At 40.9% G+C, this 15,372-nt stretch overlaps 1 protein-coding gene across 7 annotated transcripts in view; it reads left to right on the forward strand.

Moving 5' to 3' along the window:
- Window positions 1-15,372, forward strand: part of CAB39 (calcium binding protein 39) — an 88,132-nt gene that overhangs the window by 52,798 nt on the left and 19,962 nt on the right. For all 7 annotated transcript variants that reach the window (XM_082464768.1, XM_082464762.1, XM_082464764.1 and 4 more), the window contains 2 exons: window positions 10,292-10,456; window positions 12,796-12,914. In XM_082464768.1, coding sequence (XP_082320894.1) covers window positions 10,292-10,456; window positions 12,796-12,914 — 284 coding nt within the window. The remainder of the gene's footprint in view (window positions 1-10,291; window positions 10,457-12,795; window positions 12,915-15,372) is intronic.

Genomic DNA, 15,372 nt, shown 5'->3' on the forward strand with positions numbered 1-15,372 from the left:
CTGCGAGCACGTCAGGGATGTGGTCTGGAAGCATTAGCGGGTGAGTGAGTAGCTCCTCTGGTCTTCTAAAAATGTGTTTTTGTATCACTACTTGGTATCTGAGTGGTTGCCACTGATGACGGTAAAATGGTACAAGGATGGGTACTGTGGAAACATTGGGTTTAAGGCAAGAGATTCAGTATGAAATCTGAATTTTTGGAAGTCTTGAAATAGGCCACTTGTACAAATGTTTGGCTTGCTAGTTGCTTTTTTTTCCACCTCGTTGTATTTTTTTAAAGAGAAAAGCAGGCAGTGGGAAGTCTCACAGCCTTAGCTCTAATTGGGGAAGTCATTATGGGCACGACGCTTAAAATTTTGAAGTAGTTACTTGTCTCCTCACCCTGGGAGGGGAAGAAGTATAGTTCTGATATTGCTACTAGTGAGGTGAGAGTAGTAGGTGTGAACTTTGGAATATTGGTTCCTGCTTAAGTAGATCCTGTACCTTAAATTGTTTAATTTTTAAGTATTTTTTAAAGATACTAATTAGAAATAAAGTCATTACCAACTGGCTGTTTGTGGAAGTCAGTGAGGCTTCGTGGCACAGGATTCATATGCCTGCCCCGCTCCCTACCCCGGCCTTGACTCTGAGAAGCTCTGCCAAGCCTCAGACTCCTTCCTCTGTGACTCTGCTCAGCTGGGTGTCCCCAGACGCCCACTATATACATGGCTGCTTAGTAGACTCATACAGGGTAAACCACTTCTCGAAAGCCGCAAGAAGACAATCAGGAACTTAAAATTCTGTGTGTCTCGCCTAGACGAGTCAGCGGTGTGTGAGTTAGTGAGGCACAGTCCGCATCATTTTCCAGTCAAGTGAGCGGGCTTATCACGAGGGGGCGCTTCTCTCACATGTTTCTCTTCATCACCGTGTATTTATAAAAACAGTTGGCTACTGTTAGTAGACTGTACCCATGAAACATAATATGAGGCTCACTGGCCACATAAGTGTAGCATCTGTGTCTCAGAACACCATGTTCTACTGACGAAATGTCCTAGACAATTCAGTCATTTAACAAAATCATGAAGTCAGACCGTGTGTAAATCACTGTCTCAGTCACATTGGAGGGAGGAGGGTATAAAGAAGTGTAAGCAAGCCCTTTCTAAAGCCCTTGAATGTATGTTAGGGAAATGAGAGGTGCAGATGAGAAGATAGAGCACTGCAAGGCCAGGGGCTGAGACAAGGTAGCAACTGCTGTGGCATCAGGAGGAGAATGGCAGGAGGGGGGGAATGGGCTCTGAGAGGGGAAGGGAGTAGTGTGAGCATTTGGGGTCACTTGAGCAGAGACAAAGCCTCCAGGGCGAGAGAGTGAGAGTAGATGACGGGGCAGAAGAGAATTGGGAGAACCTTTATTTGGAATTTGAGATCTTAAGAAATGGAATAGATCCCACCAGGCGTCGGGCCCAGCAACCTTGCATGAGGCCACACAACTGGCAAAATTGCAAGGGGGGACTTGAGGCAAGGCCAGCCTCCTTTTCATGTAGGGGCCCTTTCCCCAGCACACATACATAAAGCCATCAGCCTGGGGATTACGGAGTGCTGCCTCTTACCTGTGAAGTAAAAGCAAAATAAGAGGATTGATTAGCTTTTAAGACTGATAAAATGATTGCAAAAGAGTACCCTTCACCCTGCTTTCCCAGATGTTAACATTTTATGTAGCCACGGTGCAATGATCAAATCAGGAAGTTAACATTGATACAATACTGTTGACTAATCCACAGACTTTTTTCAAATTTCCACAGTGTCTGCTAATGTCCTTTTTCTGGACCAAGATCCAATTCAGAATCACACGTTGCTTTTAGCTGTAACATCTACTTAGTCTCCTTTAATCAGGAACAGTTTCTCTGTCTGTCTTTGACATTCATGACCTTGACACTTTTGAAAAATACTGGCCACTTATTTTGTAGAATGTTCCTTAATTTGGGTTTGGCTGATGTTTCCTCATGATTCAATGCAGGTGATGCCTTTTTGGCAAGAAAGACCACAGAAGTGATGCCGTGCCCTTTGCAGCGGGTCCTTTCAGGAGGCACACGAGGCCAGTAGTCTCAGTACCATTCTTGATGATCACATGGTTAAGGGGCGTCTCCATGTAAAAGTACTATTTTTCTTTTGTCATTTAGTAAGTCTCTTAGGGGAGCGAGCATCTTTGTTTAAAATTTCCCCAGGTGATTCTGGTGTATCTCCAGGGTCGAGACAGAGGATGGCAGAAATACATCAAGGTGGATCAAGGAAGTCGAAGATGTTTTCATTAGAAAGTCTTATTTCAGTATGGGGGAGGTGAAGCTGATGTTCGGATATGGAGCAGAGAAAGAGAACTAAATTCTGTTGTGGAAAGTGAAGCAGTTTTGAAGTATTTGCTGCTGGGAGTAACTGGTTGAAAAATCAATCCAGTTTGAAGGAATGTTTCTGGCTGGAGTGAAAGCAGTTGAGCAGCATGAATTTTAGTGAACCAGCTGTGCACAGGTTCCGTCACTTTCTCTACCCTGGGGGCTGAGGTAGAGAAAGTCTTCAGTAAAGGACATCCCACATTGTTTAGGGGAGCAAGAGACCTGGAGCTGTGAGCACCGGCAGCCCTGAAACTTCCAGTCTTAACAGGACAGGTAACACGGTCATTAAGGAGCCCAGTGGATTAGGTGTCATGATGATCTCAGCAGCTTGACCGTGGTACAGTGTGTGAGGAGCTGTAAGTGTGAATAGCTTACTTAGTAGGTGTGAGGGGACAAGCAGGGAGGTGGCAGATAAGGAGGATGTGGTCAGAGAGGCAGAGAACATACTGACATAATGCAGGCTGGCCAGAGAGGGGGGACTGGGCAGGCTCACTAATGTGCATGCTGATGAAGGGAACCAAGGGAAATCTGAACAAGAACAGCCAAGTTTATTTATTCTGCATGTGGTGTCTTCATTCAGTAAATTCTTGCTGCATCACCTTTTCTGGTGAATCACTTCATTTCATAAGCTTTTCTGATCATCTTTTAGTAATATTTGGTCATGTTTATTTCTTTTTCAAGCTTTTTTGAAATCAACTTGTAATTGTGTTCAACTTGTAATGGGGAACAGAACTCACACAAATGGTTGAAATATACATGAAATTAGAAGTCCTCAGTTGAAATATGAACTTGATTGCTCTCATGTATCAGGACTGTTAATGAACAATAAAGTTGATGAATTTTAGTTTTCCTTTTATATCATGGGGCTGATTATCCTGTGTCGATGGTAACTAACCATGGAAATACCCAGGTTTGGAAGTCACTTGTCCCCAGTGCCATTCTCTACTTCTCAGTAGTTTGAGTAGCCTTTTATCTGTTAAGCCCAATTCTAGTCTTTAGCTTTCTATCTGGCAGTGTTTGTGGCACTGGTTTTCAAGGTGTGGTTGGTAGACCTATTTACGTGTGTAGACCTATATGCAATACTTAGTTATTTGTTAGAAATCTTAAAAATTTAGGGGGGATGTGTGGGGAGGAGTGAAAGGAGGGAAACAGAAGCAGAAATTAGATAAGCCAGTTGTTACCAACTTAGTAAACACTTTGATCTATTTCTCTCATTCCCTTTGTCATTTTGCTCTTAAAAAATTAAAATATGAACTGTAAAACATTCAAACAAATCTGAAATACAGAAAGTGCAAAGTGAAAGTATTCTTCTTGCCCCTCCCCGTAGGCATATTGTACTCAGTTTGGTGTGTATCCTTCCAGACTGTTTTCTCTGAGGAAACAGGGAGTTAGGTTCCTTGCTCACCACTGTAACTCTGTCAGGTAGATTCCCTTAACTTTTCTTGGTGAGGTGTTGCAGAGTGTCCTTCCTTCAGGTCCCTGTATCTGCACTACTTTTTTAGAGGAATTCCTTGACTTTATGGTGTGAGAACATCACATTTCCCTACATCCAGTGTTCATCTGGATTTTACATCCCAGTGATCACGTATACTCACGTTCAGCCACTCATCAAGCATGTGTGGAGCACCTGCAAGTACTGGGCTACTGATGGAGCAGAAGGAAACAGACATTAATTAGAAATACAAGGAAAAGCAGAGTTACATACAGATGTGAAAAACACTGTGAAGAAGTACCAGGTAGTAGTAGAATGTATGATAGAATTGACTTAGAAAGACTTCTCTGAGGAGGTGATCATTGAGCTGAGCAGTGAAGGAAGAGTGGGAGTTGGCCAGGAGGGGGGGCAGAATGTGAGCACAAAGAGCGCTGTGGGCATATGGGCAACCACGTGTGCAGGGGCCCGAAAGGAGCCCAGTGTGGCCAGAGCGTTGGTGTTTGGATGGTGGGGGAGGAATTGCAGTGCAGGGCAAGGTCAGAGAGGTAGGGTCAGACCACGCAGGGTTTTATGGGCCATGTTAAAAGGGAATTTTCTCCATCCTAAGAGCAATAGGTAATTGAAGCATTTTAAACACAAAGATTTAAGCATTTTAAGACGAAGGATTTAAGCACAAATCTTAATCATATTTGTGGTATGAAAAGATCGTTCTAGTTGTGATGTGGAAAACGGACTGTAGGGGATTCAAGGAAACCAGTCAGTAGGCTCCTTAGTAGTCCAGAGAAGAGTTATGGGGACTTGGGTGGTGGTGGTGGAGTATATAAATGGATGGATTTTGGAGACTTGGTGATGAATTAGATATCGGGGCAGGGTGAGGAAGAGGGAAGAGTCGAGGATGAATCCTAAGTTTCTGACGTAAGAGCATCAATAGTGGCATCTCGTTCCCAGAAATAGGGAACAAGGGAAGAACATAGGCTTTGGGGCGAGAGCATGAGTTCTGTTCTAGATGCATTAGGTTTGAGGTACCTTGAGACATCCAAGTAGAGACACTTCTAGCAGGCTGCTTAATATACTAGTCAGAGAACTGGATTAGAGATAGGAATCTGTGAGGCATCTGCATTTAGGTGTTAATTAAAGTTGTGGGTGTGGATGAGGTCACCTAGGGAGAGATGATAGAATGAGAAGAAGAGGGCCCTGTACTCTGCCTGGAGGAATTCCCAGTATTTAAATGGCCCACTCAAGGAGGATGAGCCAAAAAGGAGACAGAAGGAGCAACCAGGGAGACAGGAAGAAAAAAAATAGGGTGTTGGTAAGTCACAGAGGACAGGGAGGAGAGGTTTTAAAAGCAGAGTGTAATCAACTTCAAATGCTGCCAAGAGCGCACGTGTGATGAAGACTAGAAATTGTCTTTAATGGCAGGCAGGTCATTGGTGACTGTCTAAAAGCTATAAAGTGCTAGCTGTAGAAGCCTCACGGGATTGGGCTGAAGAGTGAATAGGACAGAGATGTGGACTGTAGCAGACACAGGGAGGTGTTGTGAGAGGTTTAACTACGGGTGGGCAGTAGCTGGGAGGGAGTTATGGAGTCAGAGGAGAACTTGTTTAGTTTTGTTAGTGGGAATCTAATAGATCATATTTAAAACTGAGTTTGGGGGAATCAAGTAAGAGGGGAGTCAACTATATGAGGGAATAAGATAACAGACAGGATGAGATCCTGAGAAGGCAGGAGATGAGTGGAATCCAGAAGCAAGGAGGGTTAATATAGGTAGGTGAGTATAATGGTTAGCAGAGGAGAGAATTCGATGGTGTTTTCCTCCCCACTTATCATGTAGGTGACAGTGTCATCTGCTGAAAGGGAAGAAGAGGGCTTTATGTGTGAATCCAGGGTGCCTTTCATCTTAGAAGCACCATAAGTAGCTTTCTATTTCCTTGCTTCTCTCCTCCATTTTTTAAAAACAGCTTTTCTGAGCTACAGCTTGCATATCATATAGTTCACCCATCTAAAATGTACAGTTCAGTAGTTCGTAGTTTATTCACCAATAATGTGCAACTATAAACAACCACAGTCAATTTTTAAAATTCCACCTCCTCAAAAAGAAACCCCATACTTTAGCTATCACTCCCCTTCCCCTCAACATAGTGAACATTTTGATCTTCATCTTTTGTTCATAGTGAGCACTTCTTCTTCATCCTTTGCTATCAGAAAGCATAGAGTATGGTCTGATCTCAGATTTCAAATCATATCACGGGGGCTTCCCTGGTGGCACAGTGGTTGAGAATCTGCCTGCTAATGCAGGGGACACGGGTTCGAGCCCTGGTCTGGGAAGATCCCACATGCTGCGGAGCAACTAGGCCCGTGAGCCACAGTTACTGAGCCTGCGCGTCTGGAGCCTGTGCTCCGCAACAAGAGAGGCTGCGATAGTGAGAGGTCCGCGCACCGCAATGAAGAGTGGCCCCCGCTTGCCACAACTAGAGAAAGCCCTCGCACAGAAGCGAAGACCCAACACAGCCATAAATAAATAAATAAATATAAATAAACCCAAAAGTTAAAAAAAAAAATCATATCACGATTTCAAAGCAGAGTATAAACTGAGACACATGAAGGGTTATTAAGAGCCTCAAAACTTTGATCTAGTCAGAGAAGCAGAGGGGGTTAAGGTCTATGACATAGGGTCACTGAATAAATTCAGCAAAGATAATATACTCAGGAAACCTACTAAATGTCAGATTCTTCCTGGTCAAAGAGAATCATCTTAAGAATAGAGGTTAATAAAATGAAATTGAAAAGGCAACACGTGTAATTAGAATATAAGAGAACATTTACTGTTAATAAATGATTTTTATCTCCTGGCCCAGAAAAAGTACATTCTGGGGTACTCAAAATTTATATATGGGATGACAACAAACTGCTGTCAGAAATCTAAGACATTAACAGAATAGGGTAGTAACAGCAGACTCAAAGAGGTAAAGATTCTGCTTACATTGATACTGAATAAGGTTTCATAATGGAATTATTAGGAAGATACTTTGTAAGCATTTAGAAAAGAAAGTAGTAGTCGGTAGAAATCAGCATAGACTTAAGTAAAACGGTCGTACCAAATTAACTTTATTTCATTTCCTTATATTCAGGAAATGTGGAGGAAATAGTGTATTCTTATTTTATCAAAGTATTTAACAGAAAGCCTTTTGAATATCATTTGGAAATAAGTGTATATGTAAGTGGCTGAGCAGCCATGCCCAAAGATTATTTATACATTGTTACTGAGAAGAGCATGATGATTCAAAGGCATAATGTTAGGCTCCATTCAGTTACTTCCTTTTCGGCATTTTGGTTAATGACTGAGGCCATGGGAGGCATACCTACCTATCAGATTTCAAACGATACAAATATGGGTGCAATAGCTGGCATTTTGGATGTCCTTCAGAATTCAGAAATACCTCCACAGTGTTGAATGATGGGCTGTTAATGAGATTAAATTAAATAGTGAGAAGAGTTAAAGCCATCATTGCAGTGTTTATTCCGAAGATCTGGCTTTGAATGAATTATATGATATAATTGCAAAAATTCTTAAAGGTAGCCCTGAGCTACATTAAATTTGCAACATTTGCAGGGAAATGGTGGTCCGGTGTCTTGTGCATCATTCCATCTGGATAGAGTTGAAACATTAATCCTGTCTTTCTCAGGAGGATAGTTAAAGTAGCTGAGAGGAGGTTTTTCTGGAGAAGACTATTTAGGGAAGACAGGCAAGCTGTTTTCAATGAGGAGCCTTTATGTGGAAGAGAAGTTAAGATACTGCCTTATCTGCAGTGCAGACCCAGGACCAGCAGACACTATAGTGAGGCAATGTTTGTTTCACTATGAAATTTTCTAGCAGCTGTCTGATTCTAAAGTCTGCTAATCCTGCATTACTGGACACTGGAAATATTTAAGGTGAAGCAATGTGATCATTTGGTAAGAAGATTTAGAAGGTTGTAGAAGGGAATACCATGGACCTAGATGATTCTTTAGGTACCATTAAAGGCTGATGTCCTCTGAATCTGTGCTAAGTAATCTCCCTGAAGTAATTTCTGGTCATAAATATTTCAGTTTATTTAGCTTTTTATAGCCTTTATGTTTTTCACATATCTTTAGTATTCTACTTTGTTGGGTTATTAGCTGTAACTGTTTTGGTTTTTTTAGTGGTTCTTTTAGGACTTACAGTGCATGCCTTTTAACTTGTGGTTTGTCTTCAAGAAATATTATACTGCTTCATGTATAAAAACCTTAACACTGCCCCCCCTTGGAGCTATTGTTGCCACATATTCTTGTTCTACATATGGCACAACCCCAAAATACAGTTACTTATGCTTGAAACAGCCAGTTGTCGTTTAGAGACTTTTTTTTAATAATGGAAAAATCTTTTCAGTTTATCCACATTTCTGTCTCCAGTGCTCTTCATTCTTTTCTGTATACACAGATTTTCATCTTGAATCTCCTTCTACATGTAGGACTTCCTTAAACATTTCCTATAGTGCAGGTCTGCTGGTGACAAAATCTTCCAGCTTTTCTGTGTCTTAAAAATTCTTATTTCACCTTCATTTTTGTATAATATTTTTACTAGGTATAGAATTCTACAGTGACAGTTTAGTTTTGTCTTTTCCCCAGAATTTTAATGATGTTCCTCCACTGTCTTTTGACTTGCATCATTTCTGTCAAGAAGTCTGTTATTTTTTGATTCTTTGTCTGTAATGTTTTTCCCCCCGCTGGTTGCTTTTTAGGATTTTCTCTTCACTGAATTTAAGCAATTTGATTATTCTATGCCTTGGCGTAGTTTTCTTCCTGTTTCTTGTGCTTAGGATTTTTTTGAACTTCTTGGCTCCATAGGATTATAGTTTTCATCAAATTTGGAAATTTTTTAGCCATTACGTCGTCACATATTTTGTCTGTCCTTCCGCCTCCTCTGGGGACTGCAGTTACACATGTATTAGACTGCTTACAGCCATCCTGTAGCTCACGGCTGTGCTTTTTTCTCCCTCTCTTTGTGTTTCATTTTGAATAGCTTTTATTGCTCTGTCTTCATAGTTACTAACCATTTCTTCTGCATTGTCTGCTCTGCTATTAATCCCATCCAGTGTAATTTTTATTTCAGATATTTTAGTTTTTATTTTTAAGTGTTTGATTTTGGTGGGGTTTTTTTATGTCTTCCATACCTTTACTTAACATGCTCGTTTTTTCCCTGAACGTACTGACTATAGTTATAGTAACTTTTAATGTCCTTGTTTGATTTCTACCATCTGTGTCACTTTGCAGGGCTGTTACTGTTGACTGTTTTACCTCCTCATTATTGGTTGTGTTTTCCAGTTTTGAGTCTTTCCAGGCTTGCTTGTAAGCTTTTTGGAGAGCAGAGTTTAGTCCAGGGCTAATTTTTTATAACAGCAGAGACAAAACCCTTTGAGAGCTCTGCTTTATGCCTGTGAATATGAGGTTTTCCATCAGGTCGATGGGAGCCTTGCGTGAGCTCCGTGACTCTGCTCCCTGGCCTGGGGTACTTTCCTCACACGCGCGTGCTTACCGGCACTCAGATAGAGTAGCACGTGAGTCTTGGCAGGTCTCTAACACTCTCTTCAGTGTAGCTGTCTCCTCCCTGGTACTTTGCCCTGCAAAAGTACCAAGTCTCCTTGGCCTCCATAGATTCCCAGCTCTGTCTCCTCACGTGGAGATTGCCTGTTCTGCCTGGCTTCCCTCTCCCTGTGACGTGGCCTGGAAATTTTCTCCGGGCAGGCAGTAAGCTAGGGCAATTGTGAGGTGCGCTTCATCTGTTTCCCTTCTCTCAGGAATCACTCTCCTGTGCTGCCTGAAGTTCAATGTTTAAAATTCATTGTTTCAAATATTTTCCTCCAATTTTTGGTCTTTTTCATGGGGGAAGGTAAATCTGACCCCTGTTTTTCATCTTGCCAGAAGTGGAAGCTTTTTAGTGACCTGTTATTTATTGCTAATATTTTAGCTTTGCATTCAAAGCCTCTTTCAGCTTCATTTCTTCTGTCACTCCCTTATTCCCTCCACACCTTTTCTCTGACAGGCCCTGTGCTGCGTCCTCTCCCTCATCCCCGGTTCATGCCATTCGTTCCCCTCAGTCTCCTTCTCCCCAGCCAGTTCTTGCTTGTCAGTGTCTCTCTGTTCTCATGGTCAGCTCAGGTGCCTCCTCCATGTTGTTTCCCTCCCATGTGAGCAGAACTGAACTTTTTCTCCCTGTTCTGTTTCTACTACAACAACATTGTTTTCAGCGTTCAAGTATACAGGTTGTGAATCTGCTGGCCTTCCCTGTCGAGCACATATGTCAGTCCCCACATGTGCGCACACATGCAGTTTTTGACTCCTGAGGGCCAGGATGGGGCTTGCCCACCTTTGTGTTTTGTACAGGGGTCTGGGGGTATGTAATATATAGAGAAGGTATTTAGCAAGTGTAGGTATGTTATATATATTTGTGAAAATGAATTTTCTCCTCTCCCCCAAAATCAGGCTACAGAAGAAGTTTCCAAAAATCTGGTTGCCATGAAAGAAATTCTGTATGGCACAAATGAAAAAGAGCCACAGACAGAAGCGGTGGCACAGCTCGCTCAAGAACTGTATAATAGTGGGCTCCTTAGCACCCTAGTAGCTGATTTACAGCTCATTGACTTTGAGGTAAGAAATCAGTTTTTTATTTTTCAAAAACACTGTTCGTAGTCCTTTTCCGCATGTTCTCTCCTCTGAAACATTTTAAGATTCCTGTTGGGCTCTTGGCTCAGGGGTACTGACCTGTAAGCATACCCGGGCTGCCTGCCTAATGAGCGGGGCCAACGCAGGAACTCAAGGGTATCTCGGACTTAGGCCAGGTTTTTTCCCCCTCTTTCACTACATCGTATATGAAGTTTTTTAGGTATTTGTTATGCCCTTTCATTTAGGCTGTATTTAATAAACAGCTGCTGGTTTACATAATTCACTGGTTCTTGACTCTCAAGGAATAAACAATCTAAAGAAGACCATAGAGTGTTAGAATTTTTGAGGTAGATGAGATCGTAGAGAACATCTAGGTTTTTTTGTTTGTTTGTTTGTTTTTAGCCTGCTGAGAACTCATTACAGCAGAGATTATATGTGTTTTGTTTGCTTGGCACTGCTTTTAAATATTTAAATGAGGATAACATTAAAACAGCAGGAGATTTTATACACAATTTTGAATTTCTGGCTTCCCTTGAAAAATTTGGCAACACTGGGCCTTGTAGTCTTGTGTGGCCCCTCAACCCGTGACGTTGGCATCCACACTTGGGTGAGCCACAGACGGCACAGCTTGTTTTTTCTCCCTCGGCCTGCTGCGCTCATTTGCATTTCCTGCTCGTCCCTGGTAGGCATTTGAGATTGGTGCCCAGGCTTATACAGCCAGATCATCCCATGTTGGATATTTAGTGCATTTATTAGTGAGAAAAATGGTCCTTGATACCAGTCGGAATAAACTAGTCTGAGAAGTGTGTAATGAGGGGCTCTGGCGTGGTCATGAGCAGTCTCCTCGTTGACTCTTTGTGGCTGTGCTTTGTTTAAGCCCCAGTGTTTATCATCCTGAGGGATTGTGTGTCTATTCAGGTACTTGGAAAACCAGGGGAGAAAATGACAGACACCTGTAGCCAGATTCAGTTTTAGAGAAGGGTGGGGAAGATGTGGTTCATAGGTTACTTGAATGTATTATCAATAGATAATAAAAATTTATGTCTATCTTTTAGAACAGACAGAACTATGATATTTCCATTTATATAGCTGGTTTCATGTATCTTTAATAGAGTGTCAAATTCCAACAACAACGATTTTTATCTCCACTGCAAAGGTGGGAGTGCACTGGACCATCCAGCTCCTTCTCCTTCGTCTACCCACCCCACTCCCCAACCTGGACCCTGAATTTAATGTTCATTTGGGACTTTAGAGACATAAATTTAATTCAAAAGAAATGTGTGCCCTTGAGACTGGTTCTTCGAGATTGCCATTACTACTCCTGACCTAGCACAGGCCCCAGGGTGATCTCTAGTGCTGGAAAGCTAGCGTTTCACTCACTCTCCTGCAGACTTGTCAGCCTTATAAAGTGGCAGTTCTGAAACATCTCTTGGGGTCTACTTCTCCATTTGTTACTTTCTTGTGCAGCTTTCTGATTATAAGTTTCACTGTATTGTGTTAACATCTACCTATTTTGTTAAGTGAAGTACAGTGGTGTAACTCTGATCTCTGAACTATTGCATCATGTGATACTTAGTACCTTAATTATCTATATATAAAGTTTTTCCCAAGTACACCTTTAATAGGAAGATATGTCTACTTGCCATTAAAGCTCAACTTCTTACAGAATTCTTTCATTTTTATTACACTAACAGTACAGTTTCTCCTTCCATCACTATAAAACGAAGCTATATGTATTGTTTACAATACAAGCATCCTATTTGAAGCTGCTTGGATGGGAATCAGATCCCTGAACAATGTAAGCATATAGCAAGGTTTTGTTTTTCATATCTGAGTCAGCGTGATTCTGAGAGTTAGAAATCATTGAAATTATATATAGTAAGATTTCACTTTGTCAGCACATTATTCATGTCAAAAATACTTTACTATTAAAACTTAGGGACTTCCCTGGTGGTCCAGTGGTTATGACTTCACCTTCTAGTACAGAGGGTGCGGGTTCGATCCCTGGTCGGGGAGCTAAGATCCCACATGCCTCGAGGCCAAAGAAACAAAACATAAAACAGAAGCAGTATTGTAACAAATTCAATGAAGACTTTAAAAAAATGGTCCACATCAAAAAAAATCTTAAAAAAAAAATTCACTATTAAAACTTAGAATTTGAGATTACAAAGGAAGAAGTAAAATAAGAAAATTTAATGTCTGTGAACATTTTTAAGTCAGATATTCAGTCCTAATTATAAATATACAGTACCTAGATTTGAGTTTATTTTTAGGGCATTTTGGCATTTAGTCAGGCATTTTGATATTTTTGTCTTCCTTAATAGGGCAAGAAAGACGTGGCTCAGATTTTCAACAATATTCTCAGAAGACAAATTGGTACAAGAACTCCTACTGTTGAATACATCTGCACCCAACAGAATATTTTGTTCATGTTATTGAAAGGGTATGTATAAAGTATAATAATGTAATAAGATTTATATTTTTGACTTGAAAAATAAGAAAGAAAGATGGTCTTGGGCAAAAACAGGATGGTGAATGTCAGAAAGCATTTCCTCTGTAGTTTCATCAGCTCATTTTCCCGTAGTTCTGGAACACATTTCCCTCCTTAAAATTTAACCTGTGAGCTAAACTGAATTTGAAAATGCCCATGGGATTTTAAAGTTAGGTGAATTGTGAGCCTTTAAATTCTTAAACCATACATGACTGAAGAAAAAAAATAAGTCCTCTGTGTTCTTGTTTCTGTTCTCTAAGATGTAAAAACCTTAATTGTTGAAATATCAGCTAAATCATGTATCTAAAGACATCTTCTTTGGACGTACATGCACACTGTACCGCAGTAAAGGCTTCCCAGTAAGTGGAGCTTGGACGCTATATAGCTTAACCTTGTTCAGTCAACAGTCAGCAAAGTACGTGTTCATGACGTACTTCCCTTTGCTTTTCACCTGTGTGTGTCTACTCACTAACCCACTTAATGTGGTAATTCACAGTGCATCTTCCTGGAATTACTGTTGGACTAAGCAGGCATTTATCTTTGGGTAGCCTGTCAGTTTCAAAAAAAAAAAAAAATCAAACAAAACCCGAAAAAGCCTTAAAACTAAAAGTTAAAAAAAAAAAAAAAATCCTCTTCTCCCTCATCACTGATTGGCAAGGTAACCTCCTGTTGTTTCACACCAGAGTCGTTTGCCAGCTCTGGGTACGTGTGCACTGGTGGTGTTCTGTTAAATTGGCGGGCAACTGTTTTATTGGCATGACTGGTGGTGTGAATCAGCTTGCTCTCCTACCCCAGCTTTATAGCTTGCCTCACTCTGATTCATATCTCTGTGGTTTAACACTTCCCCCAAGTTCAAACTCGTTTAGACAAAGCATGAGTCAGTGCATGTGTTGGATGCCAGCATTCTATTTCCTTCTTTCTAGTTCTAACTATCTATGTTGCTTCTTCAGATGTTGCCATACGGAATTTTTGGCATCTGATTTTTTGTTGTATCAATCCAGAGCTGCGTGTATGAACATGTAGTGAGTAGTCTGAAATTTTAGTGTTCTTAGAGCAGCTGCCAGATGCCTTTGTGTATTTTTAAAGCCAATCTTCCTTTTTCCATAGAAAGCAGCAGTTATTAAAATCTATGAATTAGTTAACTCTGCCTGTGTTTTCACTTTAGAATGGCCAGGGGTATGATATGAACATTGTTTAATGTCATGTAAAGTAAGACTTTTGAGGTAATATTTAAAGAAAGGTTTCAAGCTCTCAACTGAGCTGACCAGAGCAGAAACCTCAGCTTAGGGAGGCGAGGAGAAGCCACTGGTGTTGGGATCCCACAGAAGCCCTCCCCCCACCCCTTACAACCCCTTTCCTACCTGTCACCAGGCTTCAACAATTACTAACATTTATTAACATTCTTGTTTCATCTATTCCTTGCCTCCTGTTTTTCCTCCTCAAACATAACATCACTTCAGTATGCATCCCTAGTACATAATAAAGGATCCTTTAACATAACCGTAATATCATTTAAAAACCTAATATTATCTAATGCCCATTCAGTGTTCAGGTTTCCTTGATTTTCACCAAAAATGTCGTTTTTCATTTTGTTTAAATCAGTTTTCAAGCAAGGTCCGCAAACTGAATTTGGTTGATATGACTCTTAACTCTCTGTTAATCTATAATAGTTCCTGCCCCCTTCTTTTAACACCATTTATTTGTTGAAGCAACTGGGTCATTTGTTTTGCAGGAAAACCACATATTTGGGATTTGCATCCTGTGGTTTCACCTGTAACCATGTTCCTCTATCCTCTATTCTCTCAAGTTAGTTTGATTAGATTCAGCTTCAGTTTTTGGGGGGGCAGGAATTCTTCATGAATGGGATTGTGATGGGATTGCTTCCTATTGGGCAACGCAGGTTGTCCTACTTCCGGTGATATTTAGATTGATCAGTGGATGTAGGTGTTGTCGGTCTGTCCATCATAAAGTTCTCCATCAACCCTTCACCTAATGGTTTTAGTATCCATTGAGGATCATTGTCTAGGTTCAAAATGGTGATTTCCTAATTCTGTTATTCCTTCTCTGTATATTAAATGTGTTTCGTTCGTCAGCAGTGACTTCTATAGGAAAGACAGAATAGATGCTTGATTTTTTCCACCGTATCATTTTTTAGTATAATCGATTGGTGCCCTAGCCACTTCCTTAGGTGAGCAATGAGTATGTTATTGTCTTAAGCACCATTATGACCTCAAGTTTTAGGAGGTTTTAAAATATATTTGATGTGTCTCAATCCGTTGCAGTCATTATGACCAAATTTTTATGTCCAAATTGCCCCATCTTGGGCTATTGGGAGCTCCTTCAAATTGGCTCCTATGTCCTTTTGGCAAGACCCCATTCGTCTTTGATGGCTTCCTTGCTGTCTGGCACA

This window comes from Balaenoptera physalus, assembly GCF_965194825.1.
Source record: "Balaenoptera physalus genome assembly, chromosome: 6".
Classification (NCBI taxonomy): Eukaryota; Metazoa; Chordata; class Mammalia; order Artiodactyla; family Balaenopteridae; genus Balaenoptera; species Balaenoptera physalus.